Here is an 18679-nt window from a genome sequence, read left to right on the forward strand (position 1 = left end):
TTTCTACAATTCAATGAAAATGAAAGCACATGTCCCATTCATGGAACATAATGAAAGCTATCTCAAGAGGAAAGTTCATAGTTTTGAGGCCTGCTCTTTTTTAACATAACTGTAGCTATTTTGTATTTGGTTTTCATTTTGCTCATAAGGTGAAATTAAGTTTAGGTTGTCAGACTTCACTTCCCAGAAGGAATTATCCATAGGTTACACTGAATAATTCTCCTAAGAAGTCATAATGCTATGGTTGTATTACTTATATTCTGTTATCTCAAAGCTCTGAAACTCCCCTGTTCAACACCCATCTACCATTCCTCTCACCTCACTTAGGACAAATCAACTCAAAATTCAGCTGATAATACTTTGTCCAGTAAGACAAAATTTAGTAGTGCCTCCACCCTTACTTTCTGAACATTTGAACCTGTTTTATTTCCTATAAAAAGCCTGCCCTAAGAACAGACTGATATCACAGTTTGGCTCCCAAGTCCTCAGTGATCTTGATTGATCAGACATGGAGTGTGTGTTCAATAAACTATTCTTGTTCAACTGAGATTGGTGTTCATATGGTTTATGTGGTGATTCTGAAGCCCAACATTTGGTGCATTGGCCAGGAAAGCCACTTACACTTGAGCATGAGAACTGAATTCAATAGGTACCAAGATGCGCCTCTCTTGAAATTAAAATTTTGTCTGTCTGTTTTAAATGTAGAAATGTATATGGCTACTACATTTTTATTTCTGACTGGTCTTAAATGTATATGTTTACTTTTTTTCATTCTTCTACATGTAGTCATCCAATTAGTCCAGCACCATGTGTTGAAGATGCTTTCATTTTTTCCATTGTCTGGTTTTGGCTTCTTTATCAAAAATTAAGTGTTGAAGAAAGTCACCAACCTAAGGAAATATAAAAGCAGTTATCCAGGGTATCAAAAGCAAAAGCTGTGCTCAAACTTGGATGGACAGATCCAGACATGCCATGTGGTATCCTTCACTGCCTGTCAGAGAATTACCACCTCTGTTATAGGGTGATCAAGCTGTACTCTGAGACCTATCTCCACCCAGCCTGAGGAAGACATTTAAGAATACTGGCCCTGGTTTTGGAAGATGTGGCATTTAACTGGCTATTGAAGAGAGTTGGGTATATAGATTCCACACTTTATGTGAGTGCTACTGAAAATGACATACATGCTTCAGTGAGTTTCCTAAAATTAAGGCTTCCTACTGAGGCTCCTTTCAGTCTTGTGAGCTCCTGTGATACGGTTTATTTGGCCTTCAGCAACTTGCAGATTTTTAGTGAGCAGAAGATGATGACTGTTTTTCATTAAGATAGTCATAGTTTTAGTCATGTAGGGTTGAACTTTCTAAAACTTTCTGAGGTAGGTAATAAATTATTTAACTGTAAAGTACTACAAGTAGAAGTAGACCAATGCTATTGTTATTTTAAAGTTCAGAATTTTAACATTGATCAATTAAGTTCAGATAAGTTAATGAAACACTGGCAGACCAAATCTTTCCTTGGCTGCTTCAGAGAGAACTAAGCTCCCCATAGAATGATGGATACACCAGCAGTCCAGTTTGGTAGAGTTGGGTTAGCAATAGTAGTGACACGACCTAGCAGAGATAGCCAGGCCTCAGTCTCAGCTGAAGTCAGCTGACCAGAAGGAACACCAGGATAAGTTCTTGGCTATGCTTCTCTCAGGAAGCTGTACCAGTAAGACAAGCTCTCTCTCTCTCTCTCTCTCTCTCTCTCTCTCTCTCTCTCTCTCTCTTTCTCTCTCTCTCTCTCTCTTCCTCCCTCCCTCCCTCCCTCTCTCCATCAAGTCTTATTTATACCCTCCAAACATCATGTAGAAGCATAGGTCTTGCCTCATCATGTGCATCCAATCAGCCCAAGTCCTGACAAATGGAACTCAACTAGGCAATGTAAGGTAGACCAATACATGTATGTTTGTTGTTAGTGAAGAATCCTTTATCGCATATCCTTTCGTGTACTTGCTTTAGCAGAACATCCTTTCTCCTGTGTCTCAAACAGTGAAACGTTCCTTCACAAATCTGCCTTAGTCTTTCATCTGTGTCCACTTCAGGAAAACACTCCTTCACGTTTGCCCCAGCAAAACATCATCCAACAAAGAACCATTAAGTTTCCATTTCAAAGGCTTTTTATAGGAAAAAAACAGGTTCAGACATTCAGAAGGTAAGGGTTTATGGGGAGCTTAGTTCTCTCTGAAGCAGCCGAGGGGCAAGACTTGGTCTTGTGAGAGAGTAGGGTTGCTTTCTACAAGTGTTTATGAGTGGATTGAGCTGCTGCCGCCTGCTAACCTATGAACTGAACTGCTGATTACCAGACAACAGACGGGAGTTGCTCCAAAGAACCTTTCTAAACAGGTCCACTTCCCTCATATCCTTTCTTTTCCACTACCTCTGGTGGGTGGTGGGCCACAAGGGAGGTTAAAGCATTTAAGAACCATTATTTAAAAATAGGATTTGAAAAAATAAAGTCACAAGACTTCACTAAGAACAGACTGGTATCACATTTTGGTGCCTGAGTCCTCTGTGATCCTGATCCATCAATCTTGGGGAATGTTTTCAATAAATTATTCCTGCTTAACTAAGATCAGTGTTCATATGTTTAATGTGGTGATTCCTAAACCCCAACACGTAGCACTAAGTGCCTTCATAAAGAAATTAGAGAGTTGTTATACTAGCAATTTAAAACTACATCTGAAAGGTTAAAAGAAGAAGAAGAATGGGAAGAGGAAGGGGAAGAGGAAGAAGAAGAGGAAAAGGAAGGAGGAAGAGGAGGAGGAAAAGCAACAACAGCAAATGTACCCAAAAGGAGTACAAGGTAGGAAATAATCAAACTCAGGGCTGAAATCAACCAATTAGAAACAAAGAGAATAATACAAAGAATAAAGGAAACCAAGAGCTGATTCTTTTAGAAAATCAACAAGAGAAACAAACCCTTAGCCAAGCTAAAAGACACAGAGACAGTATTGAAATTAACAAAATCAGAAATAAAAATGGGAACATAACAACAGATACTGAAGAAATCCAAAGAATCATTAGGTCTCACTTAAAAAAACTTGCACTCCAAAAAATTTGAAAATCTAAAAGAAATGGATAATCTTCTTGACAGTTACCACTTACCAAAGTTAAATCAAGATCAGGTAAACAATCTAAATAGACCTATAACCCCTAAGGAAATATAAGGAGTCATTAAAAGTCTCCCAAGCAAAAAAGCCATGGCCCAGATGGTTTTAGTGTAGAACTCTATGGGGCAGTGGGCTGTGAGAAGCAGCTGGGTGCTTGGTGGAGCATAAGCCTGTAACCCTGGATCCTTATTGAACTGCAGGAGTTCTGCTCTGCTCCTGGGCCCTGGTTCTTTTCATTTAGCTTCAACCCTCCACAGCCCCTCCCATAGAGAGGTCTATGGCCATCAGTCAAGGTTGCCCACTCTCTCTATATCCAACATAGTCACTGACGTTCTAGCAAGAACAATAAGAAAACCAAAGTAGATCAAGGGGATGCAAATTGGAAATAAAGATCTCAAAGTGGGTGATGTGTAGGAGGAGCTAAGGTGAGAGGAAGAGAAGGAGTAAGGAGAGGAGAAGAAGGAGAGGAGAAGCTAGGTGATGAGAGAAAGAGAGAGAAAGAGAGGGGGGACATGGAGGCAGATGTTCACGTGTCTCCACCAGTCAAAGATAGTTGATATATATAGGTTGGGTATTGGGTTACACTTCTGATTGAGCATTACCAAACTTATAAAGCCTTTGATTAACATTTTAAAAAATTGTATAAAATTGTATAAAAGCAAAAAGGAAAAGGGGGCATGGGATAGGGGTTTTTTTAGGGAGGGGAATTTACATCTGAAATGTAAATAAAATATCCAATTAAAAACAAGAAAAAAAAATCTCAAAGTGTTGGTATTTGCAGATGATATGATAGTATGCATGAGGGACCCAAAAAATTCTACCAGATAACTCCTACAGCTGATAAACACCTTCAGCAAATTGGCTGAATACAAAGTCAACTCAAAAAATTCAGTAGCCCTCCTTTATACAAACGATATACAGGCTGAGAAACAAGTTAGGGAGATAATACCCTTCACAACAGCTACAAATAATATCAAATATCTTGCTGTAACTCTGACCAAGCAAGTCAAAGACCTGTATGACAAAAACTTCAAGTCTGTGAAGATACAAATTAAGGAATACATAAGAAGATGGAAAGATCTTCCATGCTCATGGATAGGTAAGAATAACATACTAAAAATGGTCATCTTACTGAAAGCAATCTGCAGATTCAATGCACTTCCCATCAAAATTCCAACACAATTCTTTGCAGACCTTGAAAGAGCCATGCTCTTTCAAAAAAGAAAACAAAAAACCCAGGATAGCTAGAATGATCCTAAACAATAAAAGAACTTCCGGAGCTATTGCTATTCCTGATTTCAAGGTGTCCTACAGACCAATAGTAATAAAAACTGCTTGATATTGGAATAGAAACAGACAGGTTAATCAAAGAAATTGAATTGAAGATCCAGAAATAAGCCAACACACCTATAGACACTTGATTTTTAGCAAAGAAGCCAAAAGCATACAATGGAAAAGGGAGAGCATCTTTAACAAATGGTGCTAGTATAGCTGGATCTCTATTTTCATTTAGAAAAATGAAAATAGATCCATATTTGTCACCTTGTACAAAGCTCAAGTCCAAGTGGATCAAAGACCTCAACATAAAACCAGATACACTAAATCTAATAGAAGAGAAAATGGGGAACTACCTTGAGTTACTAGCACAGGAGACAAATTCCTGAACATAATATCATAGCTCAGGCACTAACCTCATAAACCTGAAAAGCTTTTGCAAGGCTAAGGACTCTGTCAGTTGGACAGACCATCATTCTGTCGAATGAAAAAAGATCTCTACCAATCCTATATCCAAAAGAGGTCTAATATACAAGATATATAAAGAACTCAAGAAATTAGACACTAACAAAGCAAAAAAGTCTAATTAAAAAATATGGTAATAAAAATGTTCCATGATCTTAGTCCTCAGGGAAATGCAAATCAAAACAACTCTGCAATTCCATCTTACACCTTTTAGAATGGCTAAGATAAAAAAAATCAAGTGACAGCACATGCTAGCTAGAATGCAGAGCAAGGGAAACACTCCTCCATTGCCAGTGGGAGTACAAACCTGTATGACCACTTTGGAAATCAATTTGGTGGTCCCTTAGAAAATTGAGTATCTTTTACCACAGGACCAGCTATACCACTCCTGGGCATATACCCAAAAGATGTTCTACTATAACATAAAGATACTCGTTCAACAATGTTCATAGCAGCTTTATTCATAGTAGCCACAAACTAGAAATACCTAGATGTCCCTCAACCAAAGACTGAATAAAGAAAATGTGGTACATCTACACAATGGAATACTATTCAGCTATTAAAAACCAAAAAATCATGAAATTTGCAGGCAAATGGATGGAACTAGAAAATATCATTCTAAATGAGGTAACTCAGACCCAGAAAGACCCATCTGTATCATATGTACTCACTTATAAGTGGATATTAGCCATAAAGTACAGGATAATCATGCTAACACCCACTGTGGAAATCAATTTGGTGGTTTCTCAGAAAATTGGGAATATTTCTACCCTAAGACCCAGCTATACTACTCCTGGACATATACCCAAAAGATGCCCCACTATACCACAGGGACACTTGTTCAACTATGTTCATAGCAGCTTTATTTGCAATAGCTAGGAACTAGAAACAACCTAGATGCCCATCAACTAAAGAATGAATAAAGAAAATATGGTTCATGCTGCCAGGGACTAGACCATCAAACAAGGAGTGTACATGGCTCCTTGGCTCCAGATACATATGTAGCAGAGGATGGCCTTGTTTGACATCAATGGAAGAGGAGGCCCTTGGTCCTGTGGAGGTTTGATTCCCCAGCATTGGGGAATGCTAGAGTGGTGGGGAAGGAGAGGGTGGGTGAATGGGGGAGTTTCCTTATAGAGGCAAAGGGGAGGGAGGAAAGGGTGGATGTGGGATGGGGGTTGGTGGATGGGTAACTGGGAAGTGGGATATCATTTGAGATGTAAATAAACAAAATGATTAATTTTTAAAGAAGAAAATATGGTACATGTATACAATGGAATATTATTCAGCTATTAAAAACAAAGATATCATGAAATTTGAGGCAAATAAAGGGAACTAGGAAATATCATCCTGAGTGAAGTAACACAGACCCAGAAAGACACATATGGTGTGCTGGCTATTCCTGGTTGTCAACTTGACTATATCTGGAATGAACTATAATCCAGAATTGGAAGCTCACCTGTGATCCTGATCTTGAGGCATAGTGGCTGTGAAAAGCTTAGGCCCTGGCAAGGTAGTACACACCTTTAATCCAGATCCAGGTGTGTTGGTACATACTTTTAATCTGGGCCTCAGCTTCTGCTGGAGACCTATATAAGGACATTGGAAGAAGGAAGACTCTCCTTCGCCTTGTGGGACTGAGCAACTGTTAGGTCCTTGGACTTCCATTCACAGCTGCTGCTGACCATTGTTGCGGAGTTGGACTACAGACTGTAAGTCATCAATACATTCCCTTACTATATAGAGACTACCCATAAGTTCTGTGACTCTAGAGAAACCTAATACAGAAGTTGGTACAATGAGTGGTTCTAGAGGAGCAGGAAGCAGAAGTATAAGGATGAATCTTTTAAGAATCTGGAGTTTGCCAGCTGTATATGTAGGGGAGGATGGCCTTGTCGGGCATAGGTGGGAGAGGAGATTCTTGGTCCCATGAAGGACAAACACAGAGTGTGGGGGGGGAATGTGAGGGTGGGGAGGTGGGAGTGGGGGGTAGGTAGGGGCACAGCCTGATAGAAGCATGAGGAGGGGGATGGGATAGAAGGTTTCTGGGTGGTGGGGGGAAGTGGGGTAAGGGGATAAAATCTGAAATGTAAATATACCCAGTAAAAAAAAAAAAAGAATCTGGAGTTTGTTTAATAATTCACCAGCACCTTCAACTACTGAAACCTCTCCAGATACTCTCTCCTGGGAGCTAAGAGAACATTGAAGACCTGTGGTTGAAACATATTTAAAATGTAAAGAAGCTAATGCCTTTGATTATCTTGATGAATCAGGTGATTCCGTGTACAAGTTTCTACAGGTTGGGGAAAAAAACTGGAAAATAACTTTGCTGGCTGGTTGTTCTTAGTATCTCTGGAAAAAACAATGAAGTAAAAGAAAAAGTTGTATGATAAAATTGAACAGATCCAGATGCAAGTAAACAATCTAAAGGTTTCTAAGTGTGTCCTTGAAGAGAATCTTCTCTCCAGCAGCCATAGAGCTCAAGTTGTAGGAAATCAAACTGAAGTCCTTCATTATAAGATTGGTGAATTACAGTGAAAATTAAAGTCTCAGCCTCAGAGGGTGTCAGCAGTTAAAAAAGGGCACTAATTGGAAAAGAATGAGATTCTATAACTTGGTATGGGAATGTGTGGGAGAACTCTGTTGAAGCTGAGAATTTTGAATCTTCAGATTCTCAAGGGTTTTGCCCCACCTGAGGAAATAGTACCCTCAGCCCCACCTCTTGAAATGATGCCTTTTCCACATGAGGAAATTAATCCCTGAGAGTCTGATAAACCAGCAGTGACTTTTGCTGAAGAAAATGTCAGACAAGACAATATTGATGTTTCTCAAGGCCCACCAATAGTTTCTTCTAGACCTATAAATCAAAACAGGCCCCTAGAGGGGAGGTAGAAAGTGCAGTCCATGAGGAAATGTGCTGCACTACTAAGGAGCTTAACGAGTCTGCTAATTCATTCAAGCAGAAGTCTGGGGAATGTGTGTGGGAATGGAGTTTAAGGGTGTGGGATAATGGTGGAAGGCACATAAAACTAGTTAAGGCTGAGTTTACTAACATGGGCCCTCTGAGTGGAGATTCTAGGTTTACTATGGAAGCTCTCATAGTTAAAAATGATGTTAGAAGTTTGTTTGAATGGTTGGATGAAGCATTTATCAAAAGATGGCCTACTGAGAAAGAGTTGAAGATGCCTGATATTCCTTTGCTTAGTGTTAACGAAGGGATTCTAAGGCTCAGGGAAATTGCAATGCTAGAGTGGATACATTGTATAAAATCTAATCCTCCACAATGGGAAGGCCCAGAAGATGCGCCCTTCACGAATCCCATAAGACGAAAACTGGTGAGAGGGGCGCCAACACATTTGAAAAGTTTTGTTCTTGCCCTTTTCCTTGTGCCAGATTTAGGGTTGGAGATATGCTGCTCAATTAGATTAATTAAATGCAGTGGGTTTAATTGGGCCCCGAGTAACAAGGGCCAGGTGGAATCATTGAATCACCAGAGACAAGGTGATCATAGTTATTATAATAGGCAGCATAGACAAAACAATGTTTATAATAACATACCCTGTAATGGTCAGCACAGGAGAGGTGAAATTTATAATGCCATGACTCGTTCAGACCTTTGGTACTGGCTAATAAGTCATGGTGTTTCCAGGCATGAAATAGATAGGAAGCCTACTGCATATCTGTTTGATCTGCATAAGCAGAAAAATTCTCAAACAAATGAAAGAAAGGCTACATTGGATCGTGGCAAAAGGCAATCTTGGACAGTGAATCAATTTTCAGACTTCAGCCACTTTTTAGACCCAGAACTGCTTGAATGAAGGGGTGGCCAGGTTCCCCTGAGGAAGGATCTTGATAAAAATTTTGCTGTTAGCCTTTCTCCAGTTCTTCTCCAGAGGGACCTACAACCTTTTTCAAGGGTAACTGTACATTGGGGGAAAGGAAAAAAATCAGACTTTCTGGGGCTTACTGGATGCTGGTTCTGAACTGACACTGATCCCAGGAGATCCCAAGAACATGGGCCCACCAGTTAAAGTACGGGCTTAGGCTTATGGAGGACAGGTAATTAATGGAATTTTGACTGATATCTGACTCACAGTAGGTCCTGTAGCTCCCCGAACACATCCTGTGCTCATTTCCCCAGTTCTAGAATGTATAATTGGGATAGATATACTCAGAAATTGGCAGAATTCTCACATTGGTTCCCTGACCTATGGAGTGAGGGCTATTATGGTTTGAAAGGCTAAATGGAAGCCTTTAGAGTTGCTTCTGCCAAAGAAAATAATGAATCAAAAACAGTATCATTTTAAAATTCTTGGCCTCTTTTTAATTAAATGTTATTACATACATAGGCGCTGAACACACTAGGATATGATAGAAAGGTTTTTAAAAATCAGGTTTTTATTAAGAGGAATAATACTCTATTTGATGAATGACATAGAATTTAAAATATATTGTTAAAAATTCATTCATGAGGCTCTAGAAGGCTCAGCAGACACGAGTACTTACTGTTATTGTGGACCACCTGGCTTCAGTGCCCAACACCTATACAGCAGCTTATTACTATAGATAACTTCAGATCCAAGGGATCTAATACCCACTTTTGACCTCTGTGAATTCCTATATACACATGGTATACATACACATACACACTCAAACACACATACACAAACACACACACACATATATATACACACACATATAATAAATTTATAGATATTTTTTAAAATTTCACTTATTAAATATTTACTGAGTTTTTACACAAAATTAAGAATATAAATGAATTAACACTTATGGAGCAAAGAGTTTACATGTACAGAGTAAAAGGTATTTCTGGTTCTTGGTGGTAACTAGCAGGTTCCTTCCATGAAATTTATGCACTTGAGAGTTTCTACACTAATATAAGAAAACATTCAAAAACACACACAGAAATATATCTGTCTTTAAAGAGTCTTCTCATATTGCACCTATTTCATTAGGGAATCCCAAAGAGTAGAAAGTTTGCTTGATATTTGGCCACATTAGTCTGAAAATTGTCAAGTTAAGACCTTTCCATTTCAGAATGACAACTTAGGGTATATAATATAGACTATGTGCTCCAATAATTTATTAATGATTTTCTTTATTTGTAAATGCTATAGACTATCTTGACTATGACTTATTGGAGTTAACTGGCACCCCATTCACCCCTTTCTTAAATTATGAGGTTAAGCAGAAACTAACTAGAGTGGAGCCCATGGTCAAATGTGTTATTTTAATGCCCTCATCTTGATTTGCTAAACAGTTATTAGCATGTGAAAATAAGATGAGGAACTATTAAAAGTCCTTTCCTTATAAAAATTATATTCTAAAGAAAGATGAGAATCCTATTTCATCTCCATATGATGAGACTTAATCTTCCCTAGAAAATTATTTAGACAAAGAAAGGCTGACATGGTAGGATTTTTAGGACTCTCTACCTGATTCTACAAGGGAGAACACAGGAGATTGGAATAAAAATAGCAGCATTATAGTAATAATGGATCTTTAACCTATACCCTCTGTCCTAGTTAGTTTTTATTATCAACTTGACACAATCAGAGTCACCTTTTGTTGTGATAAAAGCATGAACAAAGGCAACTTAAGGAAGAATTTATTCTGGCATATAGTTCTACTGGGCTAAATTTTTAATTATGGCAGAGTGACACTGACACATACATCTGAAGCAGGAAGCTGAGAGATTACATCGAATTGCACAAAGGAAGTAGTTTATATTAGTGAAACTGTTTTCCTTGTGTGGCAAGACCTTATTATAAGCAGATTAACTAAGGCTGATGCTCCTCCTCCCAATATAGCTCTTCCATAGTTTCCAACATCAATTAATATTAAAAAACAATATTTCCTTATTACCATTGCCTTATATAAAAATCAAAGCAAATCCTGAGTTTTCAGTGGCTATCTTTGTCATAATGTTAAAGAAGTCTACCCATAAATAAAACTAAAAGAGAAAGGAATACAGAGCAGAAATTGTGAGAAAAAAATGATGCTGAAGGAATCTCTGAATCCTTGGACCCAGCTACACCAAGTTTACTTCATGGAACTTTCCAGTTATATACACAAAATTCAACATTACCTATATAAATCCCTGCACTGTAGAACAGTGTTTCAGAGTTTAAGTTTTAGACTTGGATAGGCCTACTTGTGGACCTGATTCCACCACTGACAAGCACATGGCCTTGAACATAAAAGTAATTATTGCTGATACTGTTATTAAATTTTAATACTTATATACAAAAAAATGAATAGAATTCAAGGTGTGACATTGTTATGGTTTAGTCATGTCCCTCAAAGTTTCTTGTGCTGAAGACTTTGTCCCAGTGTAACAGTACTGAGACATTTAATTACTTAATTTTGGCTCATGGTTCTAGATGTTTACTTCTATGATCACTTATTTTACTATATTACATGGAGTAGTCACTATAACTGATGCTCTTAGAACTCAGAACTATTAATTAAATAATCCTCTGACTTTGTAAGGTATCCAGCTAAGTATTTTATTTTATAGTAATCCAAAAATGGAGTAACATGGCCCTTATTATCAAGAACATACTTCTCATGGTTCTGCAACTAGAATGGCAGGACAATAGGAGAGAATTTGACTTACCCTCAGAAGCTTTCCAGTAGGAAACACCAACAGCATGAAGACTGACAGGATGAGAAGCCATGTTTTTAAGTGTAATGACCACAGTGTCATGAACCTCAGTCCAAATGGTAGGACCTAGCAGACCTGTTAAAATAATATATCCTTCAAAGGTTACTTGAAGGATAGCATACCAGAAATCCTGTCATTATAAAAGTAAGGGTTAAAGTCACAACAGAAGCTGATGAACAGCAGTTATAAATACAGTTCAATACCCTAGTTCATCCTCAGAGTTGTTCTGAGGAACTATTTCTGACAAATCATTCAATGTATTCATTAATTTAACTATCTAGAAGAACAATATTAAAAACAAATAAAACAAATTCAAAAGTCTCAATAAATAAATAAATTTGGCATTGTTGAATGGCTGAATTAATGTGAATGATCAGTAGAATAGAAAATAAGATTATAGAAGTATACAGGGAACATAATATGTAGGACCGTATTTATGTGACAGAGGAAGGAAAAAAAGTAGAAAGATCATAGGTGATTTCTATGATTGAATTTAGATTATGACAAGTGGGTAGTTTATGACACAGAAATAAGGAGGAAATAGTCTGAAATAAGGAGTTATAGTCTGTGGATATTTTTATAAGATGCCTATAAATAATATATTGAATGAACTAAAGATAGTGGAGTAAAACTATGAAATACCTTTGTTTTTCCAAGATGATCACAGTTTTTAACTGTATTCTGTGAATTTCTCTTTCTTGAACTTTGACCAAATCTCTAGTAATCATCCAATATTAATAGGTGGTAATGATTTTACTTCTCAAGTGGCCTCCATCTCATCTTGGAGTAGGGAACATATTATGAATGTTTTACAAATAAATTCTCAAAAGTAAATCTTATATTACTAGCCTACTTTCATACAAACTGCAGAGGAGTCATGGCCCAGGGGCCAATGAACCAGTTTGTGGCTACTACATGGAAAAAAGTCTTAATTCTAAAGAGAGATGTCTTTAGAATTGAGAGTATTTATTTCCTACAATTCTAAGACAGGTAATAATGGTGTTACAAAGTAGTAGAACATTTGCTTAACATGTGCAAGGTGCTGGGTTGGATCTCTAGCATTGATAAAAATATTTCTAATGCAGAAAATATCTTAAGATCATGCTACATGTTTATTTGACATCTAAGTGGAGATAAACAGTTAATATTTCAAGAGTCAAATAAATATAGAAGTGGAGTCATTAGAACATAGATGAAAATTTAAAGCTACAAAACTATAGAAGATAAAACTGGATTGAAGAGGGAAAGAAAAGGAAATAATCCAAGACCAGGCTTGTAGAAGCCAAGCAGAGGAGACAGAAAGAAAATACAGCCAGTTTATTTCCCTGAAGGTATCAGTTAAAGATACCCAGTGAAAAAATATAACCTTTGGTAACCACCTTCTGTAAGTGCAGCCCTGGATCCTTGCTAGAAAATGAGGTGCCTAGTATCATAATTAGCACTCAATATTGTTTTCATTACCCATCCAGGGTGGCCTGGGCTTGGCAATGTTGAAAAGCTGGTCCGTGTACTCTACAAACACAGTCTTTTTATACATGATGGAGGTGTTGAATGGAAAAGATGTTGACATTCTAGGAAGAAATCTGGATAAAAAAAGAAAAAGAAAATGTCATTCATTTTGAAGGACTTAGATTCCACTTCAAAAATCAGCTGGAAACCCATTTCTTTATCCCACTCTCTTCTAATATCTATAAGCAAATTAGAACTTGCACATATATCCTGAAATTGCTTCCTTTAGTTTCCTGTAGTTATTGAATCAGATGTTGCCCTGCCTCTCCATAACAATTTTCTGCATGCAAAAGAAAGAAAAAAATGAGAAAAATTTAGACAGTAATTTTTTGTGTGTTTGTTTCAAAATTGTAAATTAAGGTCAGCTTTTGCTCAAGAATTTACTTCATAAAGCAAGACCTTTATCCATCCAAAGCCATAAAAGTCACATAAAGATGAACAAAAACTATCAGTATTTGAACAATGTTATTTAAAAGTATTTTTTTGTCTAATTTGGTTTGGACAATTTGGTGTCAGCTACTGTAAACGTATTTTAAAAAGTAGTAGTATTTCTCTATATCCCTGGCTGGCTCCCAAATGAACGAGACTGACACTACTAAATTTATTTAAACAAGCCTTACAGCACAAAACCTTGATCTATTCTAATCCTCTAGGCTAATCTGGCTACCTTCCAGCTAAAATCCCTGAGATGCTTGTATTTTATTCTTGGTCTTGCCCTTTGGGCTTCAGATGTGTTCTCCCAGCATGTCCCCTCTAACCCTTTTCGTGTCTGAATACCCCTTCTTCTCTCTCTCCCCTTCCCCTGGATATCAGAAGTTCCACCCTATTCTCTCTTCTGCTTTTATTGTCAAGGCAGAGAATAAATGGTGAGCATTGTTTACACAAACTTGAAAGAGGAGATATTTGGGATAAACATTACAATGTCATGCCTGGATTGTAACAGGGCATGGGGGCAGAGAAATAAGCATTTGATTAATTCAAGGATAATCTTTACACAGTGCACAAAAAGATTATGCCTACCTATTCCTACTATGTCAGCAACAGAAACCCATACTGAGTTCCTAATATGTCTCTGACTACCATGGAGACCAACCTGCTTCTCCATATCACATTAACTATTTTGGATCCATTCCATGCTAGAAAGGACCATACTTCACTCTGATAGGCAGATACAAATGATCTAGGTATTTGTTAGCCTTTCGTATGTATAGTGCCTCCACCTACATGACTATATGAAGCCTTACAGAGAATTAGAGTCTAGAATAATGTCATGTCACACCAAGGAAACATTGTTCATACAAGGAAATGTGTTTGGTAAGCTAATGGTCAAGGTATCTACTAGTTCTGTTTCACTGTGCCCATGAAAAATCTGTCAAAAGACAAAGGAAAAGATCTAGCATGGAAGCAAGTCTCTGTGATGATAGAATGGTAAAGGGAGAAGGGGCATATTCCCCTTGATTCACCAGATCCCCGGTGATCCACCTATGGAATTTATAAGCCAGGTGGGTTCAAAGGTCCCTATAGCAAAACTTCAAGTATCCTAACGAAATAGAAGCTAAGCCAGCTGCTTGAGAATTTATAGCTAATACCTGTGAAAGGAAGAACAATCAGGTCAGAGGAAGAATGCCTTCACTACTTACCCTATGCTACTATCTGAAGCAACAAAGAAGGGTATATCTAAGCATACTCTAATATTACTCATCTCTAAAAATTTCCACAGCATCTGTCTTGGCTATGTGTATTTCTGTCATTATATGTCTGTACCATTGAGTTTATCCCTCTCTCTATTTCATTCTCTTTACTCCTTTGCATGCCTCCTTTGCATGGGTTGATGCATACTCATCAATCCATCTCTAGTTTGTTACCTTTATCTTTTTTCTATTACATTTGCTTAGTTCTACTGAGTATGTTCTACCCATTTTCTTCAAATACTTTGTTGTTTGTGAAGAAGACTCACACTCAGATCCAGAGATAGGTAACTACCATGGCACTTTTATTTTAAACATTTCTGATTCTTAAGATAAAAGATGAATACACAAGAGAGCTGTGTGTGGGTGGTGGTCCATGATTGTAATTTAGGAGTCAAAAGCAGGAAGATCACTAGGAATTTATGGCCAGCCTGATTTCCATCGTTCCAGGCCAGTTAGGACAACACAATGAGACCCTGTCTTTAAAAAAACAATAAAAAAAAAAGAACAAGAAAAAAAAGATAAGAAAATATACAGAGAAAGTTTTCTAGGGAAAGCTCTTAGGTGAGCACACAAAACAAAAATCAAAAACACACAGAAGAAACACTTTTTCCTTCCCTGAAGAAGCTAGAAAAATAAAAGGTCTAGAACCAAGGAAGGTATGGTTCAATTCAGAATTCTATTTAAAGTGGCATATTAGATATGTATTAAGTATTATCAGAATGTATTATTAAGTTCTAGGATGAGTCTGTACCAGACAATGTATAGCTATTCTCAGGGTATTTACCACTGTAACAGAAACATGATTTATTTGCTTGCCTCAGCTTCAGTGACAATAAATGGCATAATGTTTCAAGGTTTACAAATTTTGTTTTCTCCTAACTTTTGTGCTTCCCTTGGAATTTGATATATAATTCTGCTAAATGTACTTGGCAATAATTATTCCTGACATGAATTGTTCTTTCACTTTTTTTATCTAAAACCAGCTGGAAAAAACATTATATTTTCTGACCTTTGCTTAGAAGAGGCTGAGCAGCTGCAGGAACAGATAACATAAATTTGAATTTCCTTAGCTGTTTATTTCAAACTTTGGCAGAGTCTGTCAGGATGTGTTTAGAGTGAGCTTATCCTGTTGTCAAAATACCCTAGATTATAAAATTGTATCATTAAAATAAAAATTCTAATTTTTTTCTGGTAAATACATGTGACTTCCTGCATAATAAAAAGCTAATGATTTACTATAGGAAATTCACTTTTAGAGTGTATAGTATATGTGTGTACTTCTCTCTTCCTCTCTCCACCTTCCCCTCCTCCTCCACCCCGTGTGTGAATATGGAAGTCAGAAGTTGATGTTGGTGTTTTTAAAAAATCTTTATTACGTGTTTGTATCTGTGTGAGTGAAGGGATGCAGGAAGCCTGCCTCTGTGCTTTCTTGCAGCCTGTGCAAAGCTCCCCTACCCACCCCTGCTCTTTTTTGCCTGCGCAGAGCTCCCCTCCTCTCCCCAGCTCTTCAGGGAGTGCCAGGTCTGGCGTCGAAATATTGCTATCCCGTTTTCATGGTGGCACTCCCTAACGAACAGATGCTGGTGCTTGGGAATAGACAAACAGCAACATCTCTCAGCCCCCATGTCACCGAAGCTGGCACCCTCTCTGACAGATGGCCAGCAGTTCCAGGTGCAGATGGCTCCTGTCCTTGGGAGAAGCAAAGACCAAACATCCTTGGAGAGATACGTGCCATACTTCAGGCCATGAGAGGAGGGCAATTAAGCGTTCCCAGACAGCTGTGGCCAGTTTATAAAAATGTACTAGTTCTTAATAGCACTATAAAGTTATTTTTTAGGTCAAAAGAGCTCCCCCTCTCAGTTGTGTGATTCCACCCTGCTTTCTGAACAAATAATATTGTGTTTAAAAGATGACTTCCCTTGTCACCTTGCCCTATCATGTAACCCTGAAGTCTGAGAATCACTGCTTATGCTTGTATGTGTGTAAGACCCCAAGCCCCTAGATGCATGGTAACATTCCTAACCTGTGCAGTGGGAAGGGTTTGTGACCTGAGTCTGGCTCAAATAAAAGGCTCTTTTGTTACTTTACAATGGGTTGGCTATTCTTAGTGTTCTGAGAATCCTGAGACTGGGCATAGCATGAGTATATGCCATGTAAGTGCAGGTACCTGCAAAAACCAGAAGACAGCTTTGCATTCCTTAAACCTAGAGCCGCAGGTGGTTGTGAGCCATCATGTGAGTGCTGGGATCTGAACCTGGGTCCTGTACAAGAGCAGAAACAACTAAACCACTGTGTCTTCTCTCAGGATTCAACCTTATTTTTTTTTTTTTGACTGAACCTGGAGCTCACTGATTCAGATAGACTGACTATATGGTAAAGCTTCAGGGATCTGTCTGTCCCTGCTTCCCCTGTGCTAGAATCTTTTATGTCGTTGCTGGTGATATGAACTCAGTTCTTCATGTTTGTAAAGCAAGTGTTTGAGTCATTTCCCAACCCTCCTCAATTCAATTTTATACTAAAAGTATTATTCATTGTGTCAGTCCACTAGATTGCCATTATAATACATACATACATACATACATACATATGTGTACCAGCAACACACATGGTACACAAATATACATGTACTTTCATCAATAGCTTCTTTAAGGCTCTCTTCGGGGTGCCAAGCTTCAACTTCTCTGCATGATCCCTTTAATCCTGTGCCTCCAACTGCTACTGAACCCTTTATGTCTTCAAACCCAGTACTACCTGGGAAACTCTTACACTACCAAGTTCAGCTGCCTGTATGAGGTACAACCTTGGCTGCCTGTGAAGCACAGCTTCTATGTGCTGACTCTGAGGAAATACTTCTCACATGATTTCACCTTAATGATGCTGGTCTCTTCTTAATCACCACTAATTTCTCATCTCCAGCTAACTAGCACCAATTTCTCATTCACACAAAGAAAACATGAACAGGGCTGGAGAGATGGCTCAGCAGTTAAAAACACTGACTGATTTTCCAGAAGTGCTGAGTTCAATTCCCAGCAACCTTATGGTGGCTCACAACAATCTGTAATGGGATCTGATACCCTTTTCTAGTGTGTCTGAAGACAAGCTACAGTGTACACACATATATAAAATAAGTAAATTATATCTTTAAAAGAAAACATGAACAACCCAATTTTTTTAAAAAAGGCTGCGGAAGTGAACAAAGTTCTCATTAGAAGAAATACAAAAGCTAATAAACAGCTTTAAAAGTGTTTAACATTATTAGCAGCTAGAGAAATGAAAATTAAAATTACTTTGAGATTCCTTCTCATCCCAATTAGAATGCCTATCATCATCAAAATAAGTAAGTAAGAAATAAATAAAGAAAGAAAAAACAACAAGTTCTGGTGGGGATGTTAGAAAAGAAGAACCCATATTCATAGAGTGTAAACTGGTGAAGTCACTTTGAAAATCAGTGTGGAGGTTTTTAAAAAGCTACAAACAAAACTAGTATATGAGCCAGATATGCCACTACTACATATATGCCTAAAAGACTGCATATTCTACTATGGAGGTTTTGCATATCCATGTCCATTACTGCTTTATTCACAACACCAAGGAAATGGAGTTAGCCTAGATATTCATCAACTGATGAATGGATAATGAAAATATAATATATATATATATATATATATATATATATATATATATATATGGAACTTTATCAGTTCAAGACCCCTCAAGACCAAGTTTTCAGGGTGACAGAGGGCAGGGAATAAGAGACAAAGACAAGAGATAGAGGAAATGTAGAAGGGGAAGGGAACATGGGGGAGGGTTAAGAGGTATTTGTCCTGGAAGGGGGGGTTGACAAAAGCCTGCCGCTGGACATTGAGGAGACACATGTGGCACATAGGTAAATGGCAGTTTATA

General features: G+C 37.9%; 1 protein-coding gene across 10 annotated transcripts in view; it reads right to left on the reverse strand.

Annotated features, from left to right (window-relative positions):
• F8 (coagulation factor VIII) overlaps positions 1-18679 on the reverse strand; it is a 181843-nt gene that overhangs the window by 144318 nt on the left and 18846 nt on the right. For all 10 annotated transcript variants that reach the window (XR_013105888.1, XM_076918475.1, XM_076918473.1 and 7 more), the window contains 2 exons: positions 13038-13159; positions 11529-11651 (listed from right to left, as the gene is read on the reverse strand). Coding sequence is in view for 9 of the 10 variants with exons in the window: in XM_076918475.1 (XP_076774590.1) it covers positions 11529-11651; positions 13038-13159 (245 nt within the window). In the remaining variant the exon portion in view is untranslated. The remainder of the gene's footprint in view (positions 1-11528; positions 11652-13037; positions 13160-18679) is intronic.

The sequence above is a fragment of the Arvicanthis niloticus genome, chromosome X (assembly GCF_011762505.2).
Source record: "Arvicanthis niloticus isolate mArvNil1 chromosome X, mArvNil1.pat.X, whole genome shotgun sequence".
Taxonomy (NCBI): Eukaryota; Metazoa; Chordata; class Mammalia; order Rodentia; family Muridae; genus Arvicanthis; species Arvicanthis niloticus.